At 48.6% G+C, this 19949-nt stretch overlaps 1 protein-coding gene across 1 annotated transcript in view; it reads left to right on the top strand.

Annotated features, from left to right (window-relative positions):
* The window catches only part of L3MBTL4 (L3MBTL histone methyl-lysine binding protein 4), a 331186-nt gene extending 312548 nt beyond the window's left edge, over positions 1 to 18638 (top strand). The window contains exons 14-16 of the mRNA XM_044921260.1: positions 6118 to 6287; positions 15357 to 15419; positions 18378 to 18638. Coding sequence (XP_044777195.1) covers positions 6118 to 6287; positions 15357 to 15419; positions 18378 to 18545 — 401 coding nt within the window. The 3' untranslated portion in view covers positions 18546 to 18638. The remainder of the gene's footprint in view (positions 1 to 6117; positions 6288 to 15356; positions 15420 to 18377) is intronic.
* Positions 18639 to 19949: the final 1311 nt, after the last annotated feature.

Genomic DNA, 19949 nt, shown 5'->3' with positions numbered 1-19949 from the left:
CCCCAAGCCTGTAAAGAACAAAGACCTAAAACTAGGGGATCGTGAGAAGAAACAGTTGCCAAGTGCAAAGCCCATTCTGAGCGTTTCCGTGCTTCTCCAGCAGAAGCCACTACTGGGGCACAGGGCTGCAAGCAGAGTAAAGCCTCAGGAAGTGCTGGGTACATGGAGGAGAGTCAGTCAGTGATTGTCACGGTATACAGTAAGCGAGAAAAAAGTAATTGCATATGGGGATCCATTGACATTTTATTTTTTCATTTCCTCCTCTTTAGAGCAGAGAACACAGTAGAATTGCTACCCCTTTCATTGAAGAGAAGGTTGCTTGTGAAATGGGTCTCTGTAGTTAGTGGGATTAAAAATAACTCGAGGCCCAGCCATGCAGCCTCTGGTTACCATTTATGACTCACTTGCTTCGGTTTTGTTGTGTGCGCCTTTGTGAAGAAACAGCCATATTTTTAAAGAACATTTCCATAAAGGATTTTTTCCCTTTGTGGGAGTAGAGCAGAAGTTGGGAGAACGAGCGGGGCAGAGAAGAAATCAGGGACCTACTTTCATGTTGTTTTCAGATGAATTAAAATCCTTGCATCTTGAAATCGTTTATTAGACTTTGTTGAAGTCTGTGGGATGGGGAAGCAGACTGTGCTCGTCCCGTGTCCCACATCTGTCTGACATGACACCCGAGAGGCAGCCCTGGGCCACACAGGCCCCATAGCCAGGCCGTCTGGCTGTCCCCGTGGACTTGGAGAAGAGGGCCTGTGCCCAGCTAGGGTTTTCCCCTTCAGGAGCAGATGGCACTTGCCGTTGAGACTCCTTTTTTTTTTTTTAAAGATTTTATTTATTTGACAGAGAGAGACACAGCGAGAGAGGGAACACAAGCAGGGGGAGTAGGAGAGGGAGAAGCAGGCTTCCTGCAGAGCAGGGAGCCCGATGGCGGGCTCGATCCCAGGACCCTGGGATCATGACCTGAGCTGAAGGCAGATGCTTAACGACTGAGCCACCCAGGCGCCCCAAGAGACTCCTGTCTCATCAGAGAGTCCGTAGGATTCCATCATCTTATTGCCTCTGCAAGAAAGGTAATGACCTAATGACTATTTATTTCCTCCTCTCTGAGTGCTGCTGAATGGATGCAGATCCATGGCCCAGTCTCCTGGTACTCTAGTTAGGGCCTGCCCTACTCTAGAGCTGGACACACAGCTGAACGTGCTGGCCGAGGGAACTTGCGAGTGCTCCAAATCTCAAAATGCCTTGGCTGCAATCAGTAAACACATCATAATATATTTTTTAAATTCATAAAACCCAAAAGAAACACCCAGTGAGAGAAAAATAGTAGCCAAAAACTTGTTACAACCAAACTGTTCTAGAAACGGCAAACCACTGAGGTGACAAGTATTACATGCTCAGTGTTTTCTGGAAAGGGAAAGACCTCTTAAGTGTAGGGATAGCTTTCTTTATTGTCACTCACACGTTGGTGTTAGAGGCAAAGCCAGGACTGCACATGCATTACATTTTCTGATGCAAAAGGTGCATTTTGATTAATTAAAATATTAAAACCTCTAGTAGGAGGGCTGCTTTCGCAGGCTGAATTTTCTTGGCTGACTTTTAGGGGGGTGGGTAGGAATCATTGCTGCATGAGGCAGTGTCACTGGGGAGCATCCCATATCACTCAGCTGTGTTAGGGGGACACTGGGGCTGGATGCTGGGCCTCGTGGATGAACTACATAAGTCACCCAGTTAGGAAGACCCTTTCTGTCCTGTGTTCATGGTGGGTATCCTTTTCTAATCCAGAAGCCTCTGTTTCCTCAAAGAGCCCCAAGACCAAATGACCTGATCCTTTTCATTTGATAATAGTTTCTGAAGACTGTATATGCCTTCATCACAGGCTTCTGCTTTTTAATTTATTAGCAACCATTTAGGGAGTATCTAATATGACATGAGCTGCACTGGGCTTGGTAAAAAGTTAAAATTCGCATTTCATAAAAATGTATGCAGATTTTTAAGTGGATATTTTCAAAAGTCTAATTTTATGCACAGAATTTAAAATGATGCAAATCACCCCACATTTTAAAAGTCTGTCAAGAGCCACATAATTTCCAAGCTGGCAGGCTGAATGCATTTTAGCAGTGTTACTCGGTTCCCACACATTGGCACCAGTGTGCCTGGGCAGCGGATGCCCTGGCCGGCAACGGCAGTGGCCATGGATCCCACTTTCCTTTCCTCCCACTAGGACTCTGCACGTGACTTTGGTGACCAAGACACTGTTGTTCCAGGACCACTTGGGTGTGAAAGCTGAACATGGCCCGAAGACGCTGAGTTTCAGTCTGAATTTTAGCTTTCATAGGTTTTAGGCATATCCAGCCATGCTGGCTTTGGAAATTATCTATGTCCAAACATTTGTTACTATTAGAAGTTAAAATATCTTTATATCTTATGTTAAAAAACAAAATCCAACTTTACATTTTAAAGATCTTATTGGCTTTCTTCAGTGATTTGTGAATTGAGCAGCAACCCCTCTAGCAGATAGAAAGGAGCTCCGAGGAGCTGTACAAAGTAGGAGATTTTTGCAGGCAGAAGGGGGCAGAGACAAGCAAAGAGTGGGTTGTTTTGGGTAAGGTTACCTTTGTTTGGGGGATGGCAGGGATCTCTCAGGCAGATTACCTCACAAATGCTCACCAGGAAATTCCAGACTGACTGGTAGAGATTACATTCCTGGGAGAGGTTGAAACTGTGATTAGGTTAGGTATTAAGTCTTGGTTTGCTGATATGGGGCTGAGCACAAATGACTCCATTTTGAGCTTGTCTCTTTTTTAATACTTGTAACAGTAATGTAATACCTAACATGTTGAACACTTATTATGTACCAGGAGCTGTTCTAATTCTGACAACTCAGTGAGATATAAGTATTATTATTATCCCATTTAAAATACCTTGATACACAGAGTTAAGTCACTCAGCAACTGTGTGGGCACCAGGATTCACAACTAGGCAACCCGATGTGGACCCCACCCTCCATGCCCCATGCCACAGTCCTCTGAGACAAGTCCATCCTAGCATTCTCTCAGTTAGACATGAATATCTCACCCCAAAATCATCAGCTTTGGAAGAAATTGTACCTGGTAAATGGTACAAAGAAGGCAAGCCAACCACCATGAAACATTCTTTAAAATGCATACACTCTCTTTTGTTACTGCTGGAAAATTAGTCTTTGCATGGTGTTAATTTTGAAAATGCATCATCCCTCCACAGACCTCAAGGAACTTATAGTCAAACTTAGAGTAGCACTTACCCTTAATGAGTGGTTACAATATACTGGGGACCACACTATGCCCTTATGTACATTCTCCTTCCCCCCTCCCGCCAGCTCTGGGTGGTACATGTTCTCAACTGCAGTCGTATCTTCGAGTTGGCAGACTGGTTATTCCAATCTCCCTGCTCTTGGACTCCCTCCCTAATGTAACTCATGTCTTTTTGAACTGGAAAACTCAACTTTCTGGCTTCCCATCTCATTTTATAAAGTTGATAATAGAATTATTCGTGCTCAGCATATAACTAGTTCTGGTAAGCATCCCCCAAAACACGGGGTTGTAGGTAAACAGACAAGAGCCCTTATACCCATGAGAACTCAAAGCCAGTGAGGGGACTGGTGACCCAGCACGTTGGTGGTAGACCTTGCCCACCTGCCATGGGAAGACTCACTTTGTCATATAGAACCAATTCTCCATTAAGTTCTGTTCATCCTTTGAGAAATCTGGCTTTCACCTCCCTTCAAACCAGTAGTTTGATTTAATAGGAACACAGTTCACTGAATTCAAAAACCAGAGGCAGCGTAAATCTTCCTGACTTCAGGTGTGCAACACAGCCCGAGCTCCCTACCTGCAGTTGTAACCTGAAGGCCGTCTTGTTAATTGAACTGACCCACGGGTCCCATCTTCCAGGGCCCGGAACCATGAGAAGCGGGGTACTGAGGAACCCCAGTGCTGTTTGGTGCTGGCAAGCACACCTTACACGAATTTCCCAGTGGACCCCTTGGCACCTAAGGCAATTTGCTTCCAGAATTACAGTGTGGAGAATGTTCCTGCTGGGGAGCATAGTAGTTCTTTGACATTTTTAATGCCTTCGGCCTTTATTTGTGAATCACAGAAATCTATTCACCATCACTTCACATCTTTGTACCTCCAAAACAATAAGACTCGTTAATTTTGTCCTTTTAGAGTTCTATACAGTTTGGAAATGACACATGATTGATTTACCCAGGGCATGGGTTTGAGATACAGATGTGATTTTTTTTTTTTTAAGTCCACGCTATTTCAGCAAAAAGCAACCAACTGATTGATGCAGTGATTCTTTTTCAGAATAAAGCCAGGCTTTGGCTCAGGTCTTAATCCCTCTGAGCACAGAGCGTTAACTCCCTGTTGCCCAGGAGAGCCCTGGGTGACTCTGTGGCCTTGACCACAGACTGGCTCGGGGACGCAGAAGCCCTGGGTGTTCAGGGCCTGTTTTGTACATGCTCCTTGTCCAACCTGACACCTTCATTAAAGAACATTCACATTTGTAAACATACTGGTTTTGCCAAGAAGGTGTGAAGTTTCGCTTCCGAACCGGCAGCTGTACATACAGTTGGCTGAACTACACGGAGGGAGATAACCTATTTACATACTAAAAAGGTCAGTGTTGGACAGTCAGCATTTAGAGATGAATTTGCTGCTGCTTGCAACTGGAGCATAAGAATTTGGGAGAAGGCCGCAATTTTGTTGTCTCTTTATCTGTGCAGACAGCAAGCATCGGTAAATATGTAGGATGTCTGTGCCGAGCAGGCAGGGTGGTGATGGTTGGGCTTCTTCCTAGTTTGGAACCTCTGATTACCAGCACGCATGTGGCTGTGAGACCATGCAAAGTGCAGGTCAGCCTCACCTACTAAAAACTGTAATTAATTGGAGGTAGAAATATTTGCATAATAGCTTTTCCGACTCTGTTAGTAAAACACAGACCATCATAATAGATTTTAAATTAGGTGGCTACTCTTTCCTTAACTTGTCATTTGCAGTGGGAAACGTAGGCTTCTACAAGACTTAAAACAATTTTTTGTGGTCTTTTCAAAGTATTTTAAATATCAACGCTTTATTTTGCTCATGTGTGTTGAAAGCCTCTTAAAAAAATGACAATACAAAGGCATGAGTTGGGTTTTCTCCAAAATCTTTGTAATGTTTTTGTTCCTTATACGTTCAAAGCAAAATAATTAAGGAATTGAATTGAGATCTCTGGCTCCATCTCAATGTTGGGATATAACATAAGAGTCAAGTCACTCTGGAAGGTGGAAAACCAGGTCCGTAAGCCTGGGGAGAAGTAAGAGGCAGGAGGGCGGTCTTACCCCTTGTGGTGATAGCAGCCTTGAGCCAGCAAGCAGCCACTGCCCTCCGTGTCTTAGAACCGGAGCGCATTCAGAGCTCCTGCTACGAAAAGAGAGTGTCCGTTTAAGAGCGCCTGTGTCGGGACAGTCTCATCTCAGCTGCAGCCTCTTCCCGCAAGTCCCGAGAGGTCATCGTGTCTCCCCGGGAGCTAGCTCAGCAGCTGCCACCCACATTCCCACGGGGACCCTGTGCTGCATTCCACGTTCAGCATCCCCCAGGGGACCTGTGAAGCCAGATGTGGGCCTGGGCTCATTGTGCCTTTGGAGACACACAGAGCAGCTTCCAGGAAGAAGTCAAGTCGTTCTTTGTGGGCACACACATCCCGGATGGGTCGGTGGCCAATCCACTTAACAGCCGCGTTCTGCAAGGCTCTGTGCTTCCTCTGACCTCTGATTTGGGGAGAAAGAAGCCAGTGGCAGTGACAGCCTAGCTCTTGGTTGGCATCAAACAATGTCTGCTAGAGATTATTTGACCTCACTTCACAAACAGCCGGAGTCATCTGGGCCTTATATAACATCTGTTTCTCAGGACAGCTGCTTTGAAACAGAGCAGTGGCGACGCCTCCTGGCAATGCTGCCAAGCGACTGGAACACCAGGGTCCTCACTGAGTGTGCACCTGTTTTATCCTGGGCCCCCGGGAGGAGGGACTGACCTAGGGGGTGCTCCCTAACTCACCTCGCGCACGTGTGTTTCACTCACCCTGCCTCTCTTCCAGAATATTCTGCTGAGCAGACACAGCAGGCGCTGCACCAGTCCGTCTTCATGTCCTCCGTGTCGGCCCACCCCTTCCGGGACCTTCCCCTCGGCAGGGAGCAGCACTGCAAGCTCCTTCCAGGTGTGGCCAACATCCAGGCCAGCGAGGTGGCCCGATGGACAGTGGATGAGGTGAGCGGGGCTGCTCTGGGGCCCTGGAGGGACCGGGGCCCTGCTGCTGAGAATTCCTCCTAGGCACAGAATCCACAGCATCAAATTTCAGATCCACACTTAAGGGAGAAGGCGGGCCTGATTTTGAGGAAATTAGGACAGCCCAGTTGGTTTTGGCCCCCACTCCCCAGCGGTACCCCAGAGCCACCTCTGCTCTCTGTCACCATCGGCCCAGGGCCAGTTTCAGTGGAGGGGCCCAAGCCTCCGGTCCCACATCACAGATTTACTTTGGGGAAGCATGCATGTATGAGCACCGTAGACTTGCACCCTGGCAGCCCCTGCCCTAAAAGCAGCGCCTCGTCTGGGAAGCACCCACCCCCAGGGTGTTCTGTTCTGCAGGGTCCCAGAGGACCCATTTCTTCTCGTTACGGAGCAGCTCTGTGCTGCCATTTGTCCACTGGAAGCCATAGATGATCAGTTAACCTTAGGTTTGTTTTTAAAGTGAATTAGATCACAACAGTGCATAAGATGCTGTACACATGGGAAAACAGATCCAACTTTAATATAACCGTGCCTTATAATGTAGGTTTTTAATAAGGATCAGGTAAGTCCCGTTGCTTGCTATAACGCTGTGGAAATGCTTCATATATAGAGTAGTTTTCTTTCAAGGAATACACTCTCTGACCTTTCTTTTAATGAAGGTATTATTTCCACTAGTCAGGCCTTAATTAATTTTTTTAAATGAAGGGAAACCCTGGGTCACTCTGAGGACAAGATAACAGTGGAGCTGGAGTTAAATTAGTTGCAAAAATGTTCAGTGAGCACTTCCTGCAATCAGCTTGACTTAACATTGGTTCAGGCCTTCCTTTCCAGCCCAGGATAAGGAGCAGGTGACAAAGGCCATGCAGAGGCTGGAGGTTCAGGGCAAGCCTGCTCCGTCCACCTCCTCGCCAGCACCTCACAGAATCGGCCTGCAGGATTGCCCTGCCCGGCACAACTCGTTGGAGCAGCAGGGGCTGATACCTTTCCCTCAGCACACCCCGCAGCCCCACCTCTCCTTCCACTCTTTCCAGATTATCCTAGAGTCTTGGTAACAGAGTGCTGGCTCAATATGCCAGCCGGCGATGACTGAATGTGATCCTGTTCCTTAAAGAGTACGCAGGGTCTGCCCCCTGCCCCTTGCCGATGAATTTTGACCGGTTTACAAAGCATGCAGTGGTTTCATGACCAAGCCAACTGAACTAAGACCGAGTGTGTCTGTGGTCCAATCATGTATGGCTTTGGCCTTGTAACAGCACTGCCCATAATGGGGACCTCAGTGGCAATCATCCGTCCTTTCAAGCCATTCACTCAAGGTTCTACCGACTTTTAAGTTAGACTGACGGTGGCTTCTCTTCCCTTGTGTCGTCACTGTCGTGCTTAGAAAGATGTCTTGGAGAAGGCAGCCACCTGCGTCCAGCCCCAGCCCTGTGTGCACAGAGCAGCTGAACATGGTAGAGACACAGAGCTCTGGGTGTGTCTCTGCCTACCTCAACACAATCCCTGGCTCCCCAGACAAAGTCCTTGGCATGCCTTAGGACCTGCATGGGCAGCCACCCCTGCCTTTCCAGCCCTACCTCCCACCATGCCCCCAGTGGGCCTCCCACCCTGTGTCCCTGCATGGGCTTCTCACACTGGTGCAGCTGCTACCCCTGCTACCTGTGGCCACTCCCGGCCATCAGCACGGTGCTCCCCTCCTGCAGGAGCCTCTCCGTGCTCCCATCTCCTCAGAGACTTTTTTGTCACTGACCTGCACTCACTTGTCTGCCCCTCACCAGATGAGTAGAGACCTTATTTCATTCACTTGGCACGTCTCCGGAGAACTTCTCACTACACCCGGCACTTAGCGGATAACCCAGTGATGTTTGTTGAATGAATGTTGCATGACAAGGGCATCATGAGCTGATGGATATTGAAACAAAAGAGGAACACATCCAAGCAGAGAAAGGAAGGGCAGCCATTCCAGTCAAAGGGGAAAATGGAAGGTTGCCTGCAAGTGAGTATGACTTATACATGGATGGCAGATGTACGGCACATCCTGTGCTAACATTGATTATGACAGTGAACACTATTAATATACTGGGAGTAAGGGAAGTAGTCTTTTATTTTGCCCATTTTACAGTTAGGGAAGTTGAGGCACCTAGAGACTAAGTCAGGGCCCCACAGGGCCCCACAGGCAGAGCCAGGTCCTGAGCTGACGTCTTACCCGCCAAGTACCCTGCGGACGTGGGGCACATACAGGAGTGCCCCAGGATGGGGAAGGTGCGCCGGGTCAGTCGGCAGCATGAGCCACAGGAGGCGCTCACGCAGAAAGTCATCTGTAGAGATGGTGCTTCGGGGGCATGACATGAGAGTGGCACCTATCTGCAGGAGTACGTGTGAGAAGAGGCGGAGGAGAGGGACCAACCAGGGAGCACCGCCCAGGGAACCCCACCACACTCCCGGTGTGGAATCATCCGGGTCTGCACTTGGCAGAAGAACCACCCGAAGTCGGCAGACATTTTCAAGTTGAAAGCAAGAACACAACACAGTGAAACAGATCAGATCCTGAAGGTGAAGAAGTGAAATGAGCCAAACATGACTCCATGCATAGTCTCAGCACCACACAGTTTAGGACCCGGGATGACAATATGCGGGCTAGAGAGTTCATCTGCAAGAATGGGGAAGTAGTGGTGCCACCAAACGAAATGAAACTTTGGGGGCAAGAATCCAGTTTGGGGGCAGGGGGAGAAGATGGTGAATTTCATATGGGACATCTTAAGGGAGAAGTCCCTGTGGATGACATCACAGCAGTAGATGTACAACACCTATTCCTGGGGTGGAAATATCGCATGAGGCCTCACTAATGGATGGGGGCGCTGAGTGAGCCTTTACCAAGGACACAGTTGTCCAAGGAGAGCCGCCGAGGACGGAGGTCAGAGGGGACCGCAGTCGGAGAGAGAGTCCACAACAGAGAAGTGTCAATGGGAGGCAGGTGGCGAGTGTCCCGTTCAACAGGGCACACACCAGATGTATCTCAGGGCTCCTGGCTGGGGCTGCGGAACTAGGCCTCCAGGGATTTGGAAAAAATGTGGACAATATGTGTATTCCTTGTCCTTAAGAGGAGGACCAGAGCTTTTATTAATGTCTCAAGAGGACCATCGTCCAAAGAGAACAGAACCTCTGTTTTCGGAACACTAAGTAGTGAATGGGAAGTTTAGGGGACCTCTGATCTGGCGAGTCCCAAGTCTGGCACTGCAGGAAGTGAGGGCTTGGAGGGTGACGAAAGGCAGTGGTGGTCACGCCGCAAGTCTCACTGGGACAGGGACTGACTCACTGTGGGGGACACCAAGGGTGCCATCAAGGACTATTAGGAGGCCAAGGTCACAGTCCCTGAGTTCTCTCTAGTGGATACACATGGAACAGCCCTTTATTGCTGAAAGAGGCCTTAGAATTTTCTAGATTTAAAATAAAACCATCATCCCTGAGGCTGTCTTCATAAAGTGTGCCTGTCATGATGCTTCCATAACCGTGACTTCCCTCAAGGATGCATTCCAGAGAAAGTTTGACTTACTCCGTCATGTTTAATATATCATAGCCTTGAAATCTCCCTAACTAGGTGCCCTTGAGGACAAGGAGCATGTCCTAAATTTCCTTCTGTATTCTCACACTCTTGTAGCACGTTTCCTGGAACCAACGTAGGCCCCTCAGGAAGAATCTTGGATGGGGTGAGAGTGTGGGCTTTGTGGTGACTCTATTTGTATCTTTGAAGATAAGGCAGCCCTCAGATGGGGGTTGCTTAGGGGGCATTGCAGTGAGTACCAACAATAGAGTTTGTGACTATTGGATTTTTTAGATGCCACATTAAAAATGGGAATAGGGCAGCAAGGATTTGAAAAGGCAGTGCAGGGCAAGAGGAGACCAAGGTGGGGGAGGGTAGGGGGTGCTGTTCTTTTGTGTTTTGTTCTCATTAGGCAAAGTATTGGAGAGAGGAACCACGGGAGCCCAAGACAGGATACATTGAAAATGGACTTGTGTGTCCTTGTGTTAAGTGCCATTCAGGGAGGCTCAAGGCAGGAGTCTTGTCTGCGGCAGAAGATGAAGAGCAAGAACGTTTCCTTTTGTCTGCTATCCTGGCCTGGGAGGGAGACCTCCTCTCTGCATTCTGTTTCCTGCGAAGAGAAGCCAGCCCAGGACCATTGTAACGTCGCCCAGAGCGTGGGAGCGGCCTTCTCGCTCCTTCAGCGCTCTGGCTGTTTCTATTAGCGCGGTGTTTTTCAAAGCACAGGCAGGCTGTGAAGTCAATTTCATGGTTCTAGAGAGAAAGACAAGATGAGAGGAAAGACCATAACTGTCGTAAGGGTTATTATTTTGTGAAACCTTTGTTAGAAGTCTGCGGGTATGTGCAACACTCTAGTTCCGGTCAGTGTGAAGTGTGTTTCGTACTCTGGGCCGTGGAAATGGTCTATAAAGGAGTATAAGCACTTAAGAGTAGGAACTAAAATATTTTTCTATCTCTTTCCGTATCTTGCCCAGAGCAGGTGTCTGACAGATGTGTGAGTGAATAAATGGGGAGGTAGGTTTTATGCAGCACCCTCCCGCCGGTGTGTGCAGGTACGTGAGGGCAAGAGGTGACGTGTTGTGCGCACCTTACAGCCATGTGGCTTGTGTATGCTCAGGGCACAGAGGGGTGCTTTTACTCCTTACAGTCAAAAATGCTTTTTAAAGCAGCACATATAAATCGCCATAGCCTCAACCAAGTGCTCCCTAAACGTCCATTAACTTTAAAAGATGGCAGTCGCTTTAAAAGCAATCTTTACACAGGAGGGAGTGTTCTGAAAAATTCGGGATACTGCTAACTAAGCATAGCAGCCTTATACGAGTGGGCCCTTAAAAAAGGGCAAATAACAAATTCCACTGTTAAAAAATGAGACCCAGGCTGGAAAGATGGCCCCCAGTGGACTTGGAGCCAGTGCAATCCGACACACAGCTCCCGGCTCAGCAAGATCGAGAACACGACCGTTCCGAAAGATTTAAGGGAGCAAGCGCTCCACGGGAGGAAACAGGCCTGTGGAGCTCCGAGAGGATGCCAGGAAAAGTAGGTCGCTGGGGGAGAGGTAAGTTGGGGAAAGTAATGGGCTCATCCGAGAGCTGGTGCAGGGTCATCTTTCTTAGTCTTCCCGAAGTGCTGTGTCATCCCCAGGATTAACCTACTCAGTGTCCTTCCAGGACAAAGCTGGGGCTTTAGCTGTGGGACACCCCGCTCCTGAGAACTTGGGGAACCCCGCGCAAGGCAGCCTCCCCACAGGTGTGCGCTGGGAGCCAAGGCGGAGGTTGGCCACCCCCAGGCCCCAACAGCAGCGCCATCACCTTAGACAAGCAGACGCGTCCACAGAGCCATCTTGGGTGCGGGCAAACAGACGGTACCTTCCTGGTTCAGAGTCATTCCCATTTACCACAGACTTGAAGAGGTAGACAGATTTTTAAGGGGAGACTGAGAGGGAAGCTTTCCGATAGCACTGTATGGTATGTTCAAGCTCACCACTTTCCAATTAAAATTTGTAGCAAAATGGGCTTTCTATTAATCCTCAAAATATAATTTATTCTTAGAGGGAATAAATACCAACTAATAGTACTGGATAATGACACTGAATAATGATCAAGACCTTTGGATATTTTTAAATTCTGGCCAGAAAAGTCGGCTTCAATAGATTTCATGGAACTTGTTTTTGACTTTGGAAAAGGACAGATTGAAGAGACTCAGAATCTGTTTCAGAAGAGGCAGAGGATTTCAGACCCGAGGTCCGCAATGCACGTCTTGTTGGGGGGCGGGCGCAGGGAGGGGTTGCCCGGGGCCAGCTGGGGGCCGCCGGCTCGGCCGTGATGAACTCTGACCAGTTCATCATTCCTGTTGAAGAATCCTGTCTACCTCCGACATGGACAGTGACTTCTTGGCTAATAGGAGGGGGAATGTGATTCTTTTCTGTGTGCCCAGAAAAGGACATTTTAACCCATGCAGACCATCAAAGCAACACACAACACATTTGCTGTGAATGGAAGTTCCTGTTACATGTATTTTAAAAAGACCCTCTGTCCATGGGGAGCCCGGATCCTCATTGCTGGCTTGGCTTTCCCACAGGAGCTATGATTGAGCTGTGACGAAATGTATGTCTTCTATTAATTCCTAGTCCTACTTTTTTATTTTTAATTTTCCTGCTGTGACATTCAGCCTCTTGCCCTGTGAAAGAGCCATCTCAGGAAAACGTGCCTTTAGAGCAGTAGCTTTGAACCAGGAAGATGTGGGCAACATCTGGACACATTTTTGGTTGCCACAACGTGGCGGTGGGGGTGCAAATGACACGTGGCGGATGGAGGCCAGTGTCGCTGCTAAACAGCCCGCAACAGACAAGGTGGCCCCGCGGCAAAGAATGCTCAGTCCCCCTAGTCAGTAGTGCTGGCGGGGACACACCTGCCCTCCAGCAGTTTTCCTGGACTCTGCTTTGATTCCTTTTGTCGCACCCTGAGCCTGCGGGCGGATCTCAGGATTTGACCTTGCAGCGCCTCCTGCCTCCAGCTCTGTGCTCTGCCCCGTGCAGAGTGTCCAAGCCCTCGGGGGCCCCCACCGGACAGCTGCAGGTGTCTCCCAGTGACGTCCTGCCCAGTCCCCCCCACGCTGCTAGATCAGCTCTCGAGTTTTCTCTTGCGCCGGGGTCCTCAGCCCTACCTGCCCATGAGAATCACCTGGGGAATCTAAAAATGAATGCCAAACACTTGGGCCAGATCCAGCTTGATGACTTCGGAGTCTCCGTGGCCTGAGCCTCACCATCATTCCTGTGTAAAGCTGTCCAGGGGATTCCAAGGTGTGGCCAAGAGAGAGAGCCGCCACTCCGGGGCTCCTTGCGCCCACACCGGGGACATGGCACCGCCGCCCCCTCACCCCTGCCTTTTCCTGCAGCTCCCCTTCTGCTCTGCAGTTCTAGCCAAACGGGACTCCTCACTGCTGATGCCATGTGTGCGGTGCATCCTGCTGGCGGCCTTGCCTCTGACGCTCTGTGCTGCGAAGGTCTTCTCCACTCACCCCCCAGCACTGCCTGTCTCAGCCCCCACCTCCCTTGCGATGCCTTTCCCGGGTTCCCGTCTGAGATGCCATCTGTCCGTGCTAGAAGCCCACAGCCTTTCCACCTCTCTTCTAGAACCTCTCGAACTTAGCACATTTGAGCATGTACCAGAGTGATAAGTAAGCCATCCTTACTCGCCATTTTCCCGTTATCCTCTGCTCAAACCATAAACACGGTGGAAGTTCCCACTTGGCTTGCTCACGCTCCCGCCTCCCAGCGCCCAGCAGGAGCCTCACGTGTAGCTGGGGTCGGACGTACCTGGCCGGAGGGCAGCCTCGGGAACAAGGGGACTACACCCCCCTCCCAGTGTCCCAGGCCCTAGAAACTCTGAGAGTCACTCTCTGTGACCCTGCTGTCACTCGCCCCAGTTACGTGTCCCTGCAACTCGACCAGCAGCATCTCCACGCTTTCCTCAGCTCTGTGCTTTTCAGCCACCCAAGAAGAGTGAATCATATTAACTCAACCAACAGAGCACCGGGCGCTCGGGTGAAGCAGCTCAGAATGCTAAAGCCTCCCAGGTGCATCTAGGGCTCAAGGATGCCGTTGTGTGGCAGCATGATGACTGGTTTGGGAAGATTTTTTTTTTAATTCTCATCATCCCGCACTTTGGAAGGATGACTGTAGATGACTCATGATAAAATATACTTGTGGCATCTGAGGTGAGTAAAGCAGACACCAACATGTTGATGGCCCCTAAAAAGATGTTCTGAAATCTTCGTATTAAATACAGCTGTGAGTCAAGGGTGTGCGTACAGGTGTCAGGGCCCGGGTCCGCCCTGTGGGTGTTGGTCCCTGGCTGCTCCGTAAGCTGGAGATCAGCCAAGGCCACAATGCTCTCTTCTGCCAAGTGTGGGGAGGGTCAGTGTCCACTGTCCTCTCCCTGCAGGGAGCTGGGGACTCCCAGGGCTCTTGGATTGTGGAACATGTTGATACAAGGCCCTGAGCTCCCTGCCTTCCCGTGGGCCTTTTCCATTAGAGGAGAGAGAAGGCTCATGTGCACCCAATTCGGTAGGCACAAGTCACAGAGAGCCAGAAATTAAAAGCTAAGACAATAGCTCTTACAAACATCATCTCCCAGGTTTTGTTACTGTTGCCTCCTGGCATGCCTTTCATCCCGCACTGCAGACCTTGCCAGAAGGAACCAGAGTCCACTTGTCATTTTGGTCGTTGAGAGTCTACACATTATGATGTTTGTTCACTTAGTTCCCTAAAAGCGTCCGTTGGGAACACTCATAGCTTCCTGCGCATCCAGCCAGGTCATTGTCTGGTCTCTCGAATTAAAAGGAACTTGGGGCGTGTGTGGCTGGGTGGTGGGGGAAAGAGTGGGAAATGAGGTTGAAGAGGGTGATTCTCCAGAACTCCACGTTTGGAGTCTGAAAACCTGAGTTCCAAAACCATCCCTGGCACTTCTCAGCCATGCGTGACCTTTGGAAGGTCGTTAAACCTCCTGGGGCTTCAGCTTCACTGTCACTGATGAGGGAATTCAGCCGGCAGAGGTTCCTGGAGTCCCTGTTGCTGGCTGGGTACAGGTGAGACTTAGACGGGGGCCTTGGGGCTGCTGAAGGGGCCTGGTGGACAGTCCTTCTCTCTGACAGTCCCTGTAGAGACTGCTACACACGGGCCACTCCCTCCTGCCTTCCCTGACTCCACAGGGTGGACAGGAGGATCAGACGAGAGAAGATTCCAGAATACCAGCACTGCATACATGGACGCTGTCATTGCCATCGTAACGGTAACCCCGTGTAGGTCAGCCTGGCAATAAGAGGCCAGAAGAAGGACTGGGGGCTGGTCTAATTTCTGAGCTGGCACATGCTAATGTGCCTTGACAGTTACTGTTTCAATCCCAAGTGTTTGAGGAATTTGAAGTATATTTTACTCTAATGTTGAATTACTACAACCCAAGAAATTATTTCAGGTGCGTGTTATAAATCAGGCTTTTCATCTTACACTGTAGGTGGCTGAATTTGTACAGTCTCTTCTGGGCTGTGAAGAGCATGCCAAGTGCTTCAAGAAAGAGGTAAGAAATGCAAAAACTATATCTATTTCCAGCTTCTGGCCCCCGAAGTGCTTTGTTTTCATTTACTTAAGTGTAACTAAGAGCAGCTGGGTGGAAAGGCGAGAGGGGTCAGTGTGGGACAGAGCCCAGCAGTGCAGTCGGGCACATCAGGGTCAGCCCCTGTCTTTGTCTTGCTCATGCTTAGCTGTGCTTTGTCACAATGCTGTGGTGCTTGGCCCATGGGGCCTACTCAAGAAATAGACTAGTCGGTGGAAGAATGAATGAACATGTCAGTTGATTCTTATGGGTGCCATGTAGGCTCTGCTGTGATGACTTAGGCTTCACTGGGGGCAGGAGGGGTCCTGCGAGGAGCCTGCTCCCAGGGAGGAGAGGGGATTTGTCTACCCCACAGTGATGTGGGACCATCCTGTGTATCCCTGCACTGTACCTGCTTCAAGAGGAATGCCGAGAAGCCAGAAAGTCCTTCTATGGGGCTTCGTGTCCTACTCCCTGTTGGTTGGGAATGTTCCAAACTGCTCAGTATTTGTCTTGGAATTAGTAGCCATAGCTCTAGGAGCCACAGAAGAGACTGGATCAGCTATAGAATAATAGTGAAGATATGGTGGTTATTGCTTATCGTGGGCTTGCCATGTGCCGGGCCCTGTGCTAAGCACTTTACAATTATAGGCATAGCAGGAAAAGGGCAGTCAGATTCCAGCCCCTATCCGTGTGACTCCAGAGCCATCATCATTTCTCTAGAAGTCTGCAGGAAAACTACACTCTTAGAGACTCCAGCATATAGTACACACTCTCCCTCTCTAAGAGGTCATGGTTCAGGGAAAATACTCTTGGAGTTTGGGGTCCTGGGCCCCCTCAGAGCCCAGCAAGTCCTGCATCTCCAGGGAACTCAGCACAGGGTCAGTCAGGTCATAGTCTGGGCAGCTGCCCATGGAAGCATGACGTTCACCTGCTCTCACTGAGCCCGGCACGGCTCGGGTGTGGTTGGCCTGGCCTCACACATACAGGCTGTGCTCTGTATCAAGCAGCGCCCAAGACCCACCTTGTCCACAGGTGTCTTTGCCGGTCAGGATTCTCCAGCTTGGCTCTTAACGACCAGCGGTCCCCCAGTGGGCAGATCACTTGATCTGTCTCGTCCCTTCTCGGTGCGAGGGGCCTTTAAAGCTCAGGGTTCGTGTGTTTCAGTGCCTAGGAAAGTTCTGCGGGTATTCTGTTCTCTAAATGGACGATTCTTCAACAGACACTATCACAAATGCACAGGAAGCTTTTTACAACTTTCTTAAAACTTTAAACTTTAACTTCCCACTTTAAGACGTAAATTTCAAAACTTGGGTCCGTGGGGGGATCCTTACTTCCTCAGTGAGTCATTGACATGAAGGGTTTGTATCATTAATTCAAAAAAGTTAGAACCACAGTGCTAGATTCAGGGAAGGGGGTTACCATAGAAAACCCTTTCATTCTGTCTTCTTGGTTATAGAGCCAGCAAGCTTTCCGAGCCAGTCTGTTGTTGTTTTTTTTAATTTTATTATGTTATGTTAGTCACCATACAATACATCATTGGTTTTTGATGTGGTGATCCACGATCCATTGTTTTCGTAAAGCACCCAGTGCTCCATGCAGTACGTGCCCTCCTTAATACCCGTCACCGGGCTAACCAATCCCCCCTCCCCCCTCCCCTCTAAAACCCTGTGTGTTTCTCAGAGTCCATAGTCTCTCATGGTTCATCTCTCCCTCCAATTCCCCACCCCCCCCACTCGTTTTTCCCTTCCTTCTCCTAATGTCCTCCATGTTATTCCTTATGGTCCACAAATAAGAGAAACCATATGATAATTGGAGCCAATCTGTTTAAATAGGGGATTGCGGGTATAGGACACGCCCACAGTCCCTGGGACTCAAACGGAGAGCAGACTGGGGATTTTAGACGGTGTGGAAAAGGCCTGCGTGGTGGTCACTCAGCATCCTGTGAGTCTCAGGAAAGCTATTACATGTCAGACCACTATGTTTTAAAAGTTAATAAATAAGGGACGCCTGGGTGGCTCAGTCAGTTAAGCAACCGATTCCTGATTTCTGCCCAGGTCATGATCTCAGAGTCATGAGATCCAGCCCCACGTGGGGCTCTGTGCTCAGCAGGGAGTCTGTCTTTCTCCCTCCCCCGCACCGCTCGCATGTTCTCTCCAAAATAAATAAATAAATAAATATTTAAAAAAGTTAATAAATAAAACATTTATTTTGTATGTATTTCTGCTTATAAAGGCATTTATTATAAAAAAAATTTTAATGCAGGTCAGTTAAAAGGAGAAAATAAAAATCAAACCACTACTCCACCAGCCAAGTTTGACTTCACTTAACATTTGGTATAAACACTTCAAATATGTTCATCATGTATATGTATATATGTGGTCATGCACGTTTAATTTTACAGAATAAAACTGAGATCTTTCTATATCATGTCATGGTTTGTTGCTTAACAATTCATGAAAAATTTGCCAAATCATTAAGTGTTTCATTGAGATGTGAATTTTGGTGACTGCCTCGTACCCCAACCTAGATGATATCATAATTGATTTACTTCTGCTATTTTTGAAATGCTGACTGTTTTCAGTATTTCACTATTTCAAATAACACTAGAGTGGACGCATTGCACCTTATTCTCTTGGGAAGAATTCCTGGAGATTTACTTGGTGGATGCAAGTAGGTTTTTTTTAAGGCTCGTGATACAAATTCAGGCCAAGATTTTTTAAACTGTGAACAATAGAAATTTTGCCTGTATATTGAGTTCATATTTAACCGGGTCCTGGGTGACAATACAGAGGGGGGGCCGCGGCGGGGCCGGGTGGGAGAGGGTGCCATATCTCTCTGTTGTTCGAGGGTTCTGCAGGCAGGTTGACATGGCTCAGCGTCCCACAGCTTGGCCCCCAGAAGTTGCCAAAGGGTAAACAGTGTGTGTTTATTTACTCGCAGCAGATTGATGGCAAAGCCTTCCTGCTTCTGACTCAGACGGACATCGTCAAGGTGATGAAGATCAAACTGGGTCCAGCACTGAAGATCTATAATTCTATCCTCATGTTCAGGAATTCCCGGGACCTCACTGAAGAAGATTCTCTCTCAGGCCAAGAAGCCAGAGGATAAACGCACCACCTGAACGGCCACGGCACCAGGACCTTGTTCTTTCAGCAATAAAACTGGCCCACATTAGTTTGATTTGAATGTCCCCATGGTCATATCCATATTTAATTTGGACTTTGAAAGTGGCTGTGGTTTCGATGTGTAGAGGGTATCGATGACTGATCCAGGGCCAAGGATGCAGGCCCGTGTGTGCTTTGGGGACATCTTGATCTTCGGCAGGGTCCTTCCGGCTCTGATGTGTTGCAACAAACAGACCAAAGAAGCCCACACATACACCTTCAGTTCTTCTCCTTCACCATTAACCAGTTTTCAAGCATAAAACTCTCAAGCGGTAAAATATTAGAAAAAGAGCATTCACAAATACATTGTTAATGTTTTCACCAGAACATCTGAGCTTGGCTCAGATTTGCCATTTGGGCGCAGTGAGTCTAAGAGATAGAGGCCTGGTGCTTTAGAAAGACTTCATGTGGGATTTTTGTGTACTTTACTCAGGAAAGTGTGAATCTTTTAAAAAATAATAATAATAATAAGCACATGTTTTCACGATTCATTAATTCTTTTTGTTCCATTAAGCATTTCTTGTTTGTCCTCCCAATGGCTCCTGGAACTTGCCCAGGAGCACCTGGGAACAGTCAGCCTGGTCATGTAGCAGAAGCTGGCCAGACCCTCCCAAGGACCCCCCACCCCCAGGCAGCGCCCAGTGGCCATCTGCAGGAGCACGGGGGACCCTGTCCTGCCACTGACGTGGGCTGGAGGGCCAGCCACCCACCTGCACCGAACCCCTCCCGGCTTCCGCTCAGAGGCGGCCTCAGGAGAAGTAACTGGCCCTGCGCTCCCTCTGAGCAGGTGTAATAAGGAGCCGTGTTACATCTTTATAGAGACACACCATTAAAAGGGAAGATCTCTAAAGTAGGGAGCTTGGTGGCTATGATTTGTTCGAACAATTCTGATTTCTTGTCAGAATCTTCAGTGTTTTGTGTAAGTGACTGTATCTGACACTTAAGGGGAGTCAGTCCCCTCTTTTATACCCACAGCCAGAGCTAAACAGGCCCCCAGGGAAGTGGAGATCCCTTGTTTTCAGAGGGGGCCATGGGGGGAGGAAAGAAACAGACCTCACCCATTTGCTTCATTAAGAATCTTATGGTTGAAGAAAGTTGGTTGAGCTTGGAGAGATTCTCAAGCTGTAGGTCATTGAAGAAAAACAATTCTTCTCTAAGAGATGTGTGCATATTTCATTTTTTTAAGATCCTCACCTAAATGGAATTTTAATATATTATTGGTTCATGTAAATTTGTTTTCTGTGGTTTTGTTTGCTGTTTTCTGGTTTTGTTTTGTTTTGTTTTTAGACTGCCATGTACAATTAAATTCCTGCTTCTGCTGTGTTAAAATTTTAATATATTTTAAATG

This window comes from Neomonachus schauinslandi, chromosome 14 (assembly GCF_002201575.2).
Source record: "Neomonachus schauinslandi chromosome 14, ASM220157v2, whole genome shotgun sequence".
NCBI lineage: Eukaryota > Metazoa > Chordata > Mammalia > Carnivora > Phocidae > Neomonachus > Neomonachus schauinslandi.
This window is presented reverse-complemented; position numbering and strand designations above follow the sequence as displayed.